At 27.4% G+C, this 18,298-nt stretch overlaps 1 protein-coding gene across 1 annotated transcript; it reads right to left on the reverse strand.

Annotated features, from left to right (window-relative positions):
* Positions 1 to 4,014: 4,014 nt before the first annotated feature.
* LOC129614888 (glycine-rich protein-like) lies at positions 4,015 to 17,498 on the reverse strand. Its single transcript, XM_055529840.1, has 3 exons — positions 17,341 to 17,498; positions 8,020 to 8,176; positions 4,015 to 4,270 (listed from the first exon to the last, which is right to left on the reverse strand). The coding sequence occupies exons 1-3, from the start codon at positions 17,350 to 17,352 to the stop codon at positions 4,161 to 4,163; spliced, it is 279 nt and encodes a 92-aa protein (XP_055385815.1). The 5' UTR covers positions 17,353 to 17,498; the 3' UTR covers positions 4,015 to 4,160.
* Between the last annotated feature and the right edge of the window lie 800 nt (positions 17,499 to 18,298).

An 18,298-nucleotide genomic window follows, 5' to 3' on the forward strand; every position in this document is an offset into this window, starting at 1 on the left:
TGGACACACACAGAGGTTTTGCCAGCGTCTGGCTCAATGTGTCAAGTGTGCTGGTCCCCATATAACGATAAATTATACTAAGCAAAAAATCAAAGCTCCAAAGTATGCAAATTGCTCCCAGACACCTGCGAATTACAGCGATTGTATAGTCGCAAAGGAATCATAAAGAACGAAAAATGACCTTGCAAAACAGAAACAAATAAAAATATGCGCAAGTGGCGAGAGGTGAAACATATAACCATATCAAAAAACAAAGAGATTTATCACTTCAAAAACCTGCTGAAAGCAATATAAATATAATGCAAATGATGCAAAATATGATAAAAACTACGAAATCTCATTGAGATTAAACAGATTAGAAGACAAGCACGATGATGTTTTTGTATGTACACCAAAATGAATAAAAAATAATAGACGAAGGTAAAATAAGAATTGCGACGTGGAATGCAAATGGCATTCTTAATAAGAAGCGTATATTAGAAATATTCCTAAGGACCCAAAATATTGATATATGTTTAGTAACGGAGACAAATTTAAAATAGTTAACAAATATAAAAAAAATGGTCACATGGAATATAAAGTTGCACATCCTAATAATGAATTAAAAGATGGTTGCGCCATTTTGATAAGGAATAATATAAAACATAATGAAATAAGTAAAGTAGAAAGAGGCGATAGCCAATTTGTCGCTGTACGAATAGAGTCTTATAAACAAAATTTCAATGTTGGTGTGCAACGTTACTGTCCTACAGAACGGGTTATAAAGAGTGGTTCAATTAAAGATCCCCTGAATCTCCTTAAAGAAAGGTTTATTCTGTGAGGTGACTATAATACCAAATATATTGATTGGGGTTCTAGATTGACCTCAACAAGAGATAGAAAGCTAAGAAAAGCTATTAAAGAGATTGGTTAATACTGCCAATCTACTGGTTGACCAACATAATGGCCAAGTGATAGAAATAAGATACCAGATCTGCTAGACTTCCTTACTTTGAAGAAAATCTCGTCATTATTGATTTGGATTCGGATCATTCTGCAGTTATATTAAACTTAGCTGAGACACTTACCAAGAAACAAAATAAGCCCATGTTGATTAATAAATCCAATGACTGGACTAGTTTTAAAGATGAGATGGAGAATAAAATAAACTTAAGAATTAAAGTACGAACCCAAGATGATTTGGATTCTGACGTAGAGAATTTCAATAAAATCATACAAAGCGCTGCCTGGAATAATACAAAACAATATGAGTATAAATCCGTGGATATGACTTACCCAAGGGAAATACTGAATATGATAAGCGAAAAGAGAAGAGCTAGACGCAGATGGCACAACTCACGAGAGGCAGATAAAACTGCACTCAATCGACTCACTTAAAATCTAAAAAGAAAAATAAGAAAAATAAAAGAAGATTCATTTTATCATTACATTAAAAATTTGTCAGCCGAACAATAAAAAATAAGGATAAGGCTGAAATATTTGTAGATCATCTTGAACAAATTTTTAGCCCAAATGACACACACTCAAACATAAGTACTACAATGGGAAACGTGAGAGTGAAAAATGTTATCAGTCCATTTACACAAAGAGAAATAGTAGAAGAAATAAAAAAACTATAGTCAAGGAAAGCACCTGGTTATAATTTAATTACTTCTGAGATACTGAAGTAATTACCGAAAAAGGGTATAACAATGTTGACTTTTTTATTGAATTCTGCATTATAAATGCCTAGTGCTTGGAAGGTGACAGAAGTTCTAATGATACCAAAACCTGGTAAACCTGTAAATGAGACCAATTTTTCTGCTACCAATTTTGTCGAAACTTTTTGAAAAGTAGTTACTATATTATGGTACCTATATGAAGTATATAAATGGTACCTATAATTGAGGAGAGGTCACTAATTCCGAACCACCAATTTGGGTTTAGAGCAGGACATTATTAGAGCAGGATAGAATAACAAATATCATTGAACAAGCCCAAGAGGAAAAGCAAATTTGTGCAACAATTTTTGTAGACGTGGCACTGGCTTTTGACAAGGTTTGACACGAAAGATTGATATACAAGTCAGAAAAAATATTACCAAAGTAATATTTAGATATCTCTCTTCTTATTTAACCGGCAAAATATTTAGAGTTAAACAGGAGGAGGACTATTCCACACTTAGAGAAATAAGAGCAGGTGTGCCTCAGGGCAGTATTTTGGGTCCAATACTATATCTTCTCTTTACAAGAGCTTTGCCTTAAATAGAAAGCACAACTGAAAGCTACATATGCTGACGATACTGCAATTATGGCAGTAGTATCAAATATTGACGACGCCACAAGAAAGTTGCACCAGGCAAGCAATAGTTTTGATGCCTGGACCAAGTAAATTTTGCAAATAAAGTTCTTGTAAACCGCCCGCGTGTTAATTTAAATTGGGTAAATGTTGCGCAGGAAAATGCAGCGAAATATCTAGGAATTACACTGGATGTTAAGCTAAAATGGAAAGAACATGTTAAGAAGAAAAAGGCAGAATAAGAATTAAAACATAAAGAAATGTATTGGCTCCTAGGTCACAAGTCAAAATTGGCGATACAGAATAAGATCCTGCTATATAACTAAATTATTTAACCGGTTTGGTTGTATGGTATCTAGCTGTGGGGATGTGCGAAACAAACAGGGTTTTGCGGAATGAGAAGGAGGTTTTTATGGTAAAACAAACAAGTAACTATAGGTTGCCAGAGAATGGCAAACTAGTCTACTAGAAAGTAGCATGCCAAATTACAGAAAATAATATAAATAAAATACACATATTGCCAAGAATTTACGAAACTTGAATGATGTTAACTACTTAATTAAAAATACACTTTATAGTAGTAAAATAAGCTAATAATTGACGATTAATAACGAGCGACCCCGAGGTGATTCCTAAAAAATATCAGTAAATAAAATACGAAGTGGTGTGGGGAACGCCAATTATGTTGTGGGTAGAAAGCGTGCATAGATGTTTTTTTTTTTAAACTAAAAATAACGATGAATATCCGTTGTCGGAAAGTCACTTGGAGAATGATTTGTATTATAGTTGGTTCATAAATATTATAGGCCAGCTCATCCTAGCACTTATTCAACAAGAGGTATTGCTATTTTAATTAACAACACCATAAAACATATTGAAGAAACAAAAATAGAGACGAGTGAGGCTAAACTAATTATGGTTAAAATTGAGTCCACTAAACAGAACTTCAATTTTGGCTCAGCGTGCTGTCCACTGAGATGTAATATAACAAGTAAAAACGTTTCAATCGGAATTGTACACCGATGGAATTATACCCTGCACCGTGGCAATCTGAGTTTAAAATTTGTTTTTCAAATTTCCAGAATTAGCTTTCATTGTCGTATACCAAGTACTCGAACCTGTCAAACCACTTTATAGAAACTGTACAGATATGTCTGACCTATAATTAGACACACAACTGTCAAGTTTTATGAACCTAACTTTACTATTTTTTTGAATATTTTTAATTTGCTTTTGGAGTTGTTTGACAGCCACCGAAACCTGTGAAGCCAATCCATCAACACTTCAGGGATACATTCTACCTGAACCTGTCAAGCCATTCCACCAAAACTTCAGGAATATAGGTGACCTATAATTGGACACACAGCTGCCAAGTTTTATGAATCTAGCTTTATATTTTTTGAATATTTAAAAATATATGTAGAATGTAATTTGGTATACGTATACACATTTATATATTTATACCTTTAGTAGTTTTTGCAATATTTAAGAAAATCCCTTTGAGTTGTATGGCAGCTACCCGAAACCGTTGTCCGAATTGAGTAAATGCTAGAGCGAACAAAAAGAGTAAGTACTAGAATATTTTCTAGATTTTTTCTTGTGGAAAAAATTTTTGTGGCCTGTATTGTGTTGATTGAAATTTCCGTTGAAATTTCGAATTATTTTAATATAAATTTCAGATTTTTCCACACATTTCGGACATTGTTTTATAATCTTTCATCAATTAAATATATTGAAAAACAAGTTACTTTAAAAAAACTGCTTTAACTTTATTAAAATTTTTTAAAATATGCAGCCTAGAACAATTTTAACTGAGTCAAGTCAAACATTTTTTTTGTTTAATTATTTTTAAAAGTAAAGTAATTTAATTTAGTTGTCGCAGTTTAAAAATGACTTAATGAGGGATATCCAACATATCCTCCATGATATCCGTGTCCCAATCCTAAACCATGATATCCGTATCCATATCCATCATAATATCCGGGATAATATCCTGAAAAAGGTGTGAAATAAAAATTTATAGCTCATAAATAGAATAATTTATTCATAACGAAATCATTGAAAAAAAAATGCGACTATAAAAGTCTACTAGATCTAGATCAAGTTGAATTAATTTTAAAAGTATTAAAACTTTTTTATCATTAAAAAATCATTAAAATCATTAAAAAAATTTTCTTCGACAGAACAGATTTAGACTATTCAAGAAATACATAGATCGGTTCCCGTTTTTAAGCTCAGAGTGTTCAAAACAAAAAATTTGTTTATTTTTTTATTATTGAAGCCCTTCAATCGTAATTTCTATTGAATTTATTAAAAAATTTTGAGGTTTCATAGAATTAATATATGTACATACATAATATATGTACACAATATAAATGTGCATATTATTGTGACATTTTAAATTTGAAAATCTTAAAAGTTTACAAAATGCCTCATCTCTGATGTTAAAGAAAATTATTTCCGCAAAAAAAATCTGTATTGCATTTCTTTCTCATTACTAACGATATCTTTTCTTTGTGATGAGTAAAGTAAGTGTTCATTTCAACAATTCATTTTTCCAAATTTAAAAATAATGCAAATATTTGTTTGTACAAACGTATACAAATGTTTGTAGATTTCCTACTGTATATATTAATGCCATATATATCTATCAGGCCATCAAGCTCAGAGAGAAAATCTAAAAGTAAATTCCAAATTTGTATGGAATTTAAATGGAAGAGGTGTCGGAATTTATTTGTGTGAAGGAAATTAATCAATATTTTTAGCTCTACTGATTTTACATATTTTTTTCAAATTAACAATTTAAATTTCAAAAACATCGGTTGGTAAATTCCATCTAAAAAATGCATTTAAAAAAAAATTGCAATTTTTAGCTCAGACAACCATTTTTGTCTTCCAAATGGAAGGATACTAAATTATAAAGTAAAATTTTTGAATAAAAAATTGAATTTAAAAAGAAATTGAAAAAAAAGCAATGAAATCATTTTTATTTCATTGCTTTTTTCAATTTCTAAAACTATTCCAAATAAAGTAAGAATAATAAAGAATACTCAAAAATTTCACAAAAAACGGCATACTTCGAAAATATAAAGCATTAAGAATTGTTTTTGTAATTTTTTCCGATTCAAAATTTCGGAAAATAATTTCCACTTGGTGGCCTAAAAGATATATATGGCATTATATATATCAATGTTAGTAAATCTTTCACCATTCATGTTCATTAAAGTGTATCGCTTTGAGATTTAAATATCTTCGAACTATTTTCTTGTCTAAACAATGTAGATACAATCTTGAAATACCTATTGTATGATAATGAAAATGAATTAATTTTGAATAATGAAGTTGCTTCTTTTAGTTTTAATGAGAATATTTTTAATTTTTCTCAAGACAGTAACAGTAGTACTAATTGTTTTAAAAATTATAACAGAATTTCCAACATTGTTTAGTCAGCAGTCAAATTTCAGTTACTACAATAAATTTCAAATTGATTGAAAGTTTCACGACCCATACTTTAAAAGCATTCAACCCAAAATACAATTCGCATTTCATTCTAATATTCTTTAAAAGAATGTGTTCTAGTGACTTATTTTACTTAAATAATGAATTGAAACGAAATTATTAACACATTGTAAAAATATTAATTTTTTTGTTACTTAGCTCGTCTCGTCTTCTATTAAGTTTCTGGCTATAAGAGTAATCACAGTTGAAAATGTATGAAATTTAATGATGTTTTATCCGAACAGCTCAATTTTCGTCAAAATGTTAGTCAACCCCTTTGTCCACTTACCTGATCAATTGTCAAAACATCTGACCAAATTAAAAAAATTTTTTACTCAAAATGCGTAAAATGGAAAGGAATTTCAAAATTGCTGTCAACAATAAAAAAATTAATTTTTTCTCGCTATATGAAAACTGCGAAGAAAGTTTTTGCTATTCCTTTTTTTATTCGCTTTATTTAATAATAAATATAAAATTTTAGAAGATTATAGAGTAGAAAAAATAATATAGTACGAACATATTTTATTTGTTAATGCATCTCCTACTCGCAAAACGTTATAAACGTTAACATTAAAAATATAAAATTTTCTCTTAAAGTAAATTTAATTGATCGACCTTAAATCAATTCAATTATAACATTCAGATTAACATAAATAAATCATTGATTCTCACTTTTTTCCGACCGCATTGCATACAAATTCTTTATAATAAGATAGGTTATTTAAAATACCCCTGGGATATGTTAAGCACCCGGAACTAGACTTTTACAAGGGTCACTTTTATATTTTTTATCGTTTTTAAGGAAATATTTATTTAACATATTGACACATCTTTTTACACATCATTTTATGTGTAAGTCATTAGAAAAATGTTCGTCCGTAGAAAAAAGTTCGAAAAAAATAAAAAATTATAAATTTTTCATAATAAAATTATATTGTTGTTTGAGTGTATACTATTACTAATTAATATTACTTAATACTTTTACTAATAGTATACATAATTTAAAATGTGAATAAAATTTGACTTAAATCAAATATTTAACAAAAGTTTCAAAAGCGTGGGATCTTGACGTGAATAGAAATTTTGTTCTTCTAAAAGTATAAGGAATTATATGATATTTTTATATATTTTATGTAATGTATTAGCCAGTTTTATATACATATTATGTAGTTTTATTTTTATGCATATATTTATATTAGATATACATAAATATATTTATCTTAATGACTGAAGAAATTAATGAAAAATTGACTAAAGATTTTGATCTTATCGATAATAATTGTATGTATTAGGAAAAGTCGTAAAAGAGTTGAGGAGCAGCGTAGGGTTCCAAAATGAAAAAATCTGATTTTGTCAGCATAAAATCGACCGCAATGTGTATTACCTAGTTTAGTGAAAATGTTACAAAAGATTATTAAAATTCATTTTGAACACTTCCACTTTACAGAAAAGTGTAAATTTGGCTCTTAGTAGAATTTCGCTTTGTGCCACCAAAATTCCTTAAAAAGTTCACTAGTTAGTTTCAATAAAAACCAGAGCTGAAATATCAAATTCCAAGAAATTCCATCGGTCCGTTCCGTAGATGTTGTAAAAAATGTAAGATCAGTCCCAGATTGGTTTCTGAGGCCTGATCTTTCCAACAAATTTATGGATTTATTGTTTTAACAACCCATTTATTATTTCTCCTTATATACGCAAAAATGTAAAATTGGCTTCAAAAAATCCAGTTTCCGAGGTTTAATATATTCCAGAAGTTGATCAGTCCAAGATGGCTATAGCAAAAATAAACTACATATAAAGTTTCATCAAAATCGGTTCAGCCGATCTTGAGATACACGATTGCACGCACGGACTCTCTAAAAGAAATGCATTCCCACCGAAAACTTGACAAATTTGGTGCCATCACATAACATTTCGCATTGTATAAAAAGCGGTCGGAAATTATTTTCATTTCTATTCAGTCTTCTTAACTATCATTATTAAATTAATATAATTTATTATTAATTATCAAAGTACCGTACATATATAAAAACAATAAGAGCAGAAATAAAAATCTAAAAAGAATTAGACATATTCAAAAAATAATTAATAAAATCCTAAACAGCAATTAATTACACTGTTTACAATAATGAACTATGCTACCAATATCACTAGACCTAATACAATTTTAATTTATTAAAAGATGTACCTATTCCTTTTATTCCTTTAAGCAGAAGTATTAATATATTTTCCAAATTTTCTTACCATGATATCCTCTGTAGCCACCGTAATACCCATGTAAGGCAGGGTATCCGTAGCCGAGTCCATAAATACCTCTCTTATCAGTCTTTTTTTCATCAGATGCTTGTAGTTGTTCTTCTGCATAAATACTGACAACGACAAAAAGGAGGACAAGGGCGATCTAAAATAATATTAAAAACTTAATATAATTTTTGGACCAAATTAAAGCAATAAATGCAAAACAACGAGTTTTTTTTTCTTGAGCCTCTTATTTGCTGCTTGTTTTATTTAGCATTTTTTTCTCGATTGAATTATATCAACCCTAGAGTATTTACTTGCTATGTAACCTTATGTTTTAGCACAAATAAATAAAATCAGAAGGTTTGGAAAAAAAATTCGTATAAAATTTCAATAATTGTCTTTTCAAGATTTCTATTTTATCAATGATTGACATACGTTTCACTGCTTATCGTCCATAAATTAATTTTATAGATGGAATTTTGGTGTGCATTTTTAACAGAATATAATATTTTTGACTTCTTTTTTTGATATAATTATGCAAAAGATTTATTCGCAGTATAAAACTTGAAGAAAAAGATCCTTTTTATTTTCCTCATAGTAGAAGAATAAAGAGAAGAGAAGAGAAGATATTATGGATAAATTTATATGTTAATGCCATTTGTGTTTCTAAAACGTCATAAAAGTTTTGCAGTCTGTCTTTCAAATAAGAATTCTCGGTTTTTCTAATTGGTATTTCTTTTTTCCAATAAGATTACTCATTTTTTCAATTGGCTTGTTGCATTTTTTCTCAAATTATCGACTGGATGTCCACTTTCAAAAACGAAGTGAATAAATTTTGCATATATGTATATTTATTTTAGAAAAAAACGAGATACATAATACCCAACATATCTTCTGACTCAAAAATTACATCATATAAATATATGATAGTTACTTATTTTCTTCTCACATGTCGAGTAAAATAGCGCGACAGACAATCAGGCCCTTCATTAAATTTTTTGAGTAAAACTTCATCATTTGATCATTAAAGTTTGCTTATGAAATTATAATTGTTAAGTTTCTTGTATACATCATTCATGATAGATGCATATATAAATTTTTTGTGGTGTGTTGGTATTGTAAGAAAACTATTGCCACTACCGCTGCGGAAGTTGCAACCTCCAGACAGTACGGAAAACCTTACATAATACTGGTAAAAAATTGACAATACAGAGTATAATAACAAAATATCATTCCAAAGATGAAACACGGTTTCGAAAATCTAATGGTTTGAAGGTGTACAAGTGCTGCTGGTGTGGGAAATTTAGTATTTCTTGAAAATGTAATGAGCAAGTATGTCTACTTAAATGTTTTTTTTCTATATGCATGTTAATGTTGATAATTAATCAAAGGTTCTTATATATTTACTTTTTCTATGCATGAAACAAGTTTCTCTAAAAACGATAATGTGTATTGCAAAGTATATATATGTAGATTTTGTTAGAATTCAAATTAATAATCACATAACACGTTTCACTTTTAGGTTTCCGGAAATGAGTGTTTTGAGAATTTTGACACCAGAAATATTGTGTATTTTATCATAAATATTATTTTTCATTTTGTAGTATAACTTACGCGTATCACAGCTAGCAACAAAATTGTTGTAGGTTATAATATCAAAATGGAAATCACTTTCTACAATTTTTTTGAAAATTGAAAACAATAACAACTTTTTTGGTTACCTACAAATTTATAAATGATGAAAATTCTTTTTGAATTAATCTAGACCATATTAAAAAAAATATTGATCAATGTAGAAATTATGGTTCACCCTATACAGGTGCAGGGCAAAGAATTTAGTGTCTTTTGTTTTTAAAAATATTTCACTTTTTGAAAGAAAATTGCATCGTTGCATGTAAAAACTAAAACCAGCGAAATAATAGTGAAATATAATAAATATTATAAAGTTTTTATATCTGAACAAGATTTATGCAATGTAAATTACTTAAACGATATTTTGAGGAAAACAATAAAAGAAGGTATAACTGCAATTTACTCCGAATTAGATTATAGTAAATTTAATATTTTACAGAAAAAATTAATTGAACTGTTTGGTAATAATAGAAAAATTAAATTAATTAAATGTACTAAATTAGCTCAAGATGTAGAAAGTGAGGATGATCTCATTAATATTATAAAAGATTTTCACGAAAAAACTAATCATCGTGGAATATTAGAAAATTTTAATGAAGTCAAAGATCGTTATTTCTATCCAAAACTAAAAGATTTTTTTTTATAAGTTCGCAAATAATTGCGATATTTGTAATTTAGCTAAATACGATAGAAAACCTACCAAATATAATTTTAATATAACCGAAACACCTTCTGAACCAAATCAATTAGTTCATGTCGATACTTATTATTTAAAAAAAGAAGTATTTTTGACCACAATTGATAAGTTCACGAAACATCTTTATATTGCTAAACTAAATGATAGAAATAGTGTAAAATTAATTCAGGCCCTAAGACAAAGAAATTCATTATTTGGTAAACCTTTAAAATATATTTTTGACAATGAGTTTGATAATTTAAATAATACAGACTTTTGTAGACTTGAAAATATTGAAGTTCACTTCACTCCGCCTAAAAGTCATACAGGAAATTCAGATATAGAAAGGGCTCATGGAACTACTATTGAACATATTAGAATATTATCCTTAACGGAACCAAATTAAGGTACAGGAAGCTAAATTCTAAAAGCTGTAGAAGCTTATAATAATTCTATTCATTCGGTAACTAAAATTAAACCAATAGATTTTATTAATAATAGAATTTCAAATCTTCAAGAAATTAAAGATAGGTTACATCAAAATAAAGAAAAAATTATTACTAAATTAAATAAAGATAGAATACACTTCGAAATTCCAATCGAATCGGAAATATTAATAAAAAATCCGGCTATAGTTCGTCATAAAGAACCCCCTCGCTACAAAAAAATTAAAGTGAAAAAATACACAAATAAAATCACTGATATTAACAATAAAAATTTACACCCTACCAGAATTAAAAGAAAGTATAAATTCTTTTCAGATAATCCATCAAATTAAAGTCATTTTTAGAATACTTTTTCAAATTACTATAATCGCCTCCATGATTTTACCCAGTAGTTATATTAAGTTATATTAAAATTCTTCATACTATCGATTTAAATGAAATCGAATATATTATTAAAACTATAGAATCCTATATAAACGAGTCGTACAAATTATCACAAGACGACGTTATCTTAAAAACTTTAACTGACAAAATTAATAAAATTAAACATACGACTAAAACACTAATTCCTTAAAGACATAAAAGAGCATTGATGAACGTTGGTGGTTCATTCTTAAAATGGATATTTGGTACAATGGACGAAGACGATAAAATTGAAATTGAAGAACATATGAAAAACTCTGAACAAAACACCCATAATTTAATAACAAATTATAATAACCAAATAAAAATTAACGACAACATTCAGAACAATCTTAATATTTTACAGAAAACTATAAACAAAAATCACATATTAATTGACGTTTCAATGGAAAATAATAATATAACTAAGCAATTGCAATACTTGCAGATACCTACCAATATTAACTTTTAAACGACGAAATTGAGAAAAACCAAGAAAACGTAATCTTCTTCAAACACCAAATAATAAATAGATCAATCTTAACACCAGAAGAAATAGATCTTTATAATATCGACGTTTTTAAAAATCAAGAACTTAAGAGTTCCTTAGCAACAACAAATGATAATAAATAAGTATTTGTTTTGGCAATACCAGTTTTAAGCACCGAAAAGGCTATTAAATACAAAATATTTGGATTACTAAATACAAACTTTGAACTAGTTGATATTCCAAGTTCTGATATTATATCTTTCAAAAATAAAACATATTACCTTACCCAGGAGAGATATATAAAAAAATTGCAATTAACTTCAAATTGTATTTCAAACCTAGTTATAATGTCATATGATAATTGTTCTAAAACTTCTGAAAAAAGTTACAAGATAGAAGAAATAAATAAAGGTATGATTTTAATAATAAATGCTCAAAACCATACTTTAAAGAGCGATTGTAATGGTATAAGATATTTACTAAATAAAAATTATATAATTTACTTTAACAATTGTACTATTGAAATAAATAATATTAAATTTTCAAACAAAAATAAAAAGTTTAAGTATAATATCGTTATTCCGAATTATACCACAATTAAAAATATTAATAATACAATTAAATTAGAGCATTTAAATCTAAAGCAATCAGAAAATAATAAAGAAATTCATGAAATTAAAAATAAAAGAAATTTTAATGAAAATTTAACATATTTTAATACAATTTTTGTAATAATAATGCTTTTTATTTTAATCATTTTAAGTTATATGTTAATTAAAGCAAGAAAAAAAAACCTTTAAAGAATATAAAAAAAATTATCCTCAATGTTTTGCCCAGGAGAACAAAAATCTTAAGGATGGGGGAGTTATATATCCAACCAATGAGATTTTATCCAGAATAATAGAACTAAACTCTATTAGTTCTAAAAGTAATAAAATATAAAATTGATTATATGATTCTTAAAATTTCAACTTAAACAATTTTATGACTTATTTAAATTCAAACATAAGAATCATAATTTCTGATTTCTTTTTTTTTATTATTCTTATTATTATTATTTCTTAAATACTTGACCTATCCTAATTTTGAACAAACAATTAAAATATAAAAAACTAAATTTCAACACATTTATTTTTCAAGTTCATTAACTGAAATATTAAATTACATGAAAACGCAAACATGAAATTATTTTTTTTCGTTCATTAAAATTGAAGGATCATTTTACAAAACGGCAAAATAAAAATTTGTTTCACAATTTCCTTTTCAAGTGCAACAAACAAAATTTATTGCATTTGAAAAGAAGAATATTACGTAAATTATATTTTTTTTCTTGTTTTAATAAATTAATGTTACTATGTAAGAAATTGAACAAAAATCGATTTGATTTTTGAATACTTTTATAATAAGATTTAAGAAAGTAAAAAGTTTAGTTTAAGTTTTGGTTTCATCGAGTTTAGTAATAAAAGATTAAATGAAAGAATAAAATAAATTCTTTTTATTTGTTTCTTTTTCTAATACTTAAAAAAGTAACATACAAAACTTACACACAGTTTTTTTTTTCAAACCATTCATGATGAAATGTGTGAAATATGCATTTTTCATGTGTTAAATATGCACATTTAACACGTTTTACTCGCAAAACTTTGAGAGATGGAGAAAATGTTATGTGGATTAACTTTTGAATTTTATGATGGCCAATCGAAAAAAAATAACACAAATTTTCGAGGAACTTGAAAATTTTCGAGAACTAAAAAAAAATTGAAAAAAAAAAACAAAATTCTAAATTTGACAGACGGTATCTAGAAAACTATAGCACCGATCAAATTGATTGTAAGGCGTAATGATAAAAAATCAATTGCAGCATTTATTAATATGCAGGAAAAATCTGGTACTTTTCTTTTTTAAAAGAGTGTAGCTCGAAAATAAGTATATCTGCACTCTTCCCCACCCATACAATTTTTTACTGGAAATTGATCAAGGAATCATCCCTGAAATTATTTGCCACCTTATGCGAAACACCCTGTACAATACACAAATTGCGGCCAGATTTTTGCGATAAAAGAAGTAACATACTAAAACGTAACAAAAAAAAATCATATTCACAATTTCATAATATTATGTTATGTATGCCGTTTTCATCCCTACTCTATATTATGTATGCCTGTTCTCATCCCTACTACATCGCGGAGACTGTATAAATGATTCATTTTTTACATTTTCATATTGCTTTTATTACAAATTTTCTGCTAATTAATAAAATCAACAAAAAAATATAATTTGTGATAACAAGTAAAAACAATCTGAGCACAAGAACTTGTTTTGAAGTATTTAAAATTAGTTTTTAAGGTTTTAGTGCAGTTTCCCGCACTAAATATATCTGGGATAAAAGTAGGCACACGATTGCCAAACTTTTCGTGGAATGAGTAAAACAACTTGATTTTGAAATATTCAAAAATCAGAAATATATTTAAAATATTACATTAGAATACACTAATACCTCGCTTTGCCATTAGCATCTACGTCTACACATCCAACAACATCACCCGACACAGAATCCCCAATAACGCTAGATGCTGATTTTTGCTAAACATTAAAAATTCTAAATTCCAACAGTAATAATTGAAAAACCTTTTTCCAATCTTAATTTAATGAATATTTAATTTTAACCAATTTTTTTTTTCAAAATTTCAAAAATCTATTTCAATTTATACATTTTTTTTAATTTATATGAATTTTGTCTTGAAATCCGAGAAAGTGTTAAAGCTTTATTTTAATTTTAACGATTCCTTTAATTTTTCATATTTTAAATTTTTGTATTAATAAATATGTTAAATTTATAAAAAACTTAAAAATGCTTTCATTTAGAACGAGAACGTATCTTTAATACATATTTCAGTGCAATTCTATACAAGAACTTTTCTTGAATTTCGACGTTTTGATTGCGACGAAGTTTTTGGAAACCGTTCGAAAGCGACTTAGAAAAAATATGTAAAATAGTATTAGACATATTTTTAAAAAATTTCGTATTAATTCATTAGTTTTTGAAATATTTAAAACAATCTCTTTAAGTTGTGTGGTGTCCTTGGCAGCTCTATACCAATGTTAATATCGAAGAGTAGGTTAACGCACGGAAAAAAAATAATTGTAAGACTACATTGGTTCATAAAGTAGTACAAAAAAGTTTCGCAAAACTTTTATCAGAAAAATAAGATAACATACAAATAAAAGACGTTTTGCATTATTTGTTTGCTAATGAATTATTGACGTTCAATTACAGCCGTGCTTACAATTTTAATATTCTAGAGTAATATGTAAATATAAGATATATTTTTTTCTATAATGAATATAAGCAAAACCATAAAAATCAGATAAAAACGCTAATACGCCAAAGATTAAATTTTTTTTATTGAAGTGAATACAAACTCTAATTCACATGTTTCTTTATATCCTACTTTATTTGCAGCGTACTTAACGTTAACAAAGTACGATGATAGTAAAGTTTATATAGGAATAGGATAGAACGTGTATTTATGTTGTGCATAGTTGGATTTCAATATTATTGTATTTTTGCGAAGTGTTAGTGTTTTTAGCACTTTTCCAAAAAAATTTTTGAAAAAAGTGCTTATAAGTTTCACTCTGTCCGTCCGTCCGTCCGTCCGTCCTTCCGTGGACACTTTTTTGTTTACAAAACTTCTACACCGTTGAAGATAGAAAGCTGAAATTTCATGCGTACATAGATCTTTACTAGAAACTTATTTCCGTAGAACAAAATTTTTACCTATCTCTCCCCCTCTAGAAGTTATACCCCCCCAAAACCCTAAAAATGGCCTTTTTTAAATATTTGTTGCAATGAAACTATAAGCATTTTTGAAATTTTGCAAACGCAGAAAGGCAGTGGCTTGCTTCTCCTTGCGCGGTATACTATACTTAAATTTTAGAAAAACAAAATGGCCGTTCAAATTTGCCGTTATCTAAAGTTCTTTTTTTCCAAATTTTTGATGTCGGTTTTCTTCTAGACCCCATAATGTAGAACTTTGAAATTCATTAGGGGCTTTTAGACATTAACAAATAGTTCATTTCGTTAAAAGAAAATTTTTTTCCATCTCCACCCCCTCTCAAGTTAGCGCCTCTTGAAATTCGTAAAATTTGAATTTTTGACACCTTATATTTCCGAAACCGCAAGTTTTTTCAAATTTTTATAAACGCGAAAAGCTAACGGTAAATTCCATGAAATTAAAAAACATAATTATTTTTCTTAACTCACACAATTAACCCTTAAAATCGAGCATTATGTTAACCCCTTTTTATATTAATTTTTGCTTTATTTCAAAGACTGCATACTCGTATATGCGTCATCCTAAATACATGCAATCTAGAAATAGTTTTATATATGAATGAAAATAATTTTAATAGTGTGGTAGGTACACATAAACTATATTTAAAAGCAGAATTTTCACTTGTTGAAGGGAAAAGTGCTATAATACAAACCATTGGTTTGACCCAACTTTATTATTCTATCATGTGTATATAGATACTATGTATGAAATTTATGCAGATGTATTTTTTGTAGAGAATTCAAGGTCAAGTTACTACTGCTGGGTTGGTATATAGATATAATTTTCTATATTTTGCAAGTCAACGGTTTATTATCTGATCTTAATTTTGATTCAATATTTCGAACTTAATGCATTTTGTAGAAGGGCTTTTTAGTTCAACAAAATGAAGATAATAAATTTGCTTTACACGGCAAACATCTTAAACAAATATCTAATTTTGTTTGACTAGATTCATTTAGATATTCTACTTAAAAAGTGCATAAATGTGTGCCCTCCTTTGATAAAGCTCCTGGACATAAGCAAAATAGTAAGAAGTTTAGACAGAGGTCTTACAAAAATTGTGTGAACTATAAAAACAATTCCGGAGTGACATCACAGAAAAGAATGAATCCCGTAATGACATTAAGAAACCGGCTCTGAGAAAGACGTTGTCTGCAAATACAAGTAAACATCTTTGATAGGAACGTTTAATAAAAGCCTAGGGTAGGAAGTACCGTAAGCACAGGATAGCGAAATGGATTTGCTTCGCGCACACCGTCTCACTTTTACATATTTACGTATCTTAAAACCTTTCTTTAATGTTATCGAAAATAGGTGTTCTATAACTATAAAATCAATAATATTATACAGCTCCCATGGTAAGATAAAAAAAAAAATTAAACAATGTCAGCTTTTTATTTTAATTTAAAAGCATATCTAGTTTAATTTCAGTTTAGTAGTTTGTTCCGAGAATACAAAGCCAAATTTGTAAAATACAAATAAAACTACATAGTCGTAGTTCACATTAAACTTTAAAAATTAAACTGTGTTAATTACTTCAAGTATTGTAAACATTTGGGTTTCATTCGTAAAATGTTTTTTTTTGTCACTGTTAGTTAGAAACTGTTAATCTGATTTAAAAACTGTTAAATATAATTTCTTTAAAAAACTAAAATTCATAATGACTGTAGTAGCCTTTAATACTCAATCCAAATTTATTTAAAAATTTCCAAAGTGTTCTTCACATTGGTTTAGCAACTTTTCATATTTTTTAAGGTTTTTAACACTTTATCGTTTTTACATGCATTTATAATGTTATATAAATACAAGATTATTTAAAAAAAATAGAAATTTAAAACTTACCATATACTTCATTTCAGTGTTTAATTAATTTATATTTGTTATCAAAATATAGTCTTGTTTAAATGAATAACAGAAACTGATTAAAAAATTTAGATTTTTTACAATATTTATATACATTTGAAATACACCAGCAGTGGTTTATGTTTCCAAATTCTTGCTTAACATTAAGATATTTTGCTTTAACAACGCTCATATAAAATCTTGAAAGTGAGATCAGATTAATTATTGTTAAGAAAATGAAATTTACCCATTCTACAAAAACATTAGAAGTAAGATCCCCCTATTTTTGCTTAAAAATTGTTAAAAAGAATATAAGTTACAATAACACTTTTTATCGCTTGGGAGAATAATGCCTTACGTAAATCAAGTCATAGTACTAACTGTAGTATGTACATACATATTGTGTAATAAAGAAAATATAAAAACGCAAATTTCAGGTCAAAAAGAAACCTTCGAAGGTACAGAAAAATTTCAAATTATTTATGTTTCGTTCTTCTTTAACTTGCACTTTTTTAATACAAATTGAGTACATGTAAATATTTACGTACATACATATTCATATACACATATGAATATTTGATGTGCATATGAATATATATTTATTACATTTCATACTTTCATGGTTATTATGAAACATTATTTTCAAAAATATAAAAAATATTGCATAATAGATTTATATAAAACTAGTCGCGCGTGCTTGCATTACAAGCCTTGCAAGTATTATGCCTGTAGTTTTGAAATTGTGTTCCATTCTGTGGCTGAAATATTTTAAATTTCCTTTATTTCTTCAAAAACACTCCCGTAATATGCATATAGATATTTATTTTTCCTAATAAGTAATCTAATACCTTTTGAGTAATTTATTTTAGAACCTCGCTTTGAGTTATGTCGCATAAAATTGTAAAATACCTTTTACAATAAGCACTCTAAGCGATAAATTACTGTATACGCATAAAAT

The sequence above is a fragment of the Condylostylus longicornis genome, unplaced genomic scaffold, assembly GCF_029603195.1.
Source record: "Condylostylus longicornis isolate FDR11 unplaced genomic scaffold, ASM2960319v2 ptg000125l, whole genome shotgun sequence".
Classification (NCBI taxonomy): Eukaryota; Metazoa; Arthropoda; class Insecta; order Diptera; family Dolichopodidae; genus Condylostylus; species Condylostylus longicornis.

What these genes read in the sequence shown, in the direction of transcription:
- LOC129614888 (XM_055529840.1), bottom strand. An exon ending in TGGCTACAGAGGATATCATG is followed by an intron (nt 4,271 to 8,019) that starts GTAAGAAAATTT and finishes CACCTTTTTCAG; the next exon opens with GATATTATCCCGGATATTAT.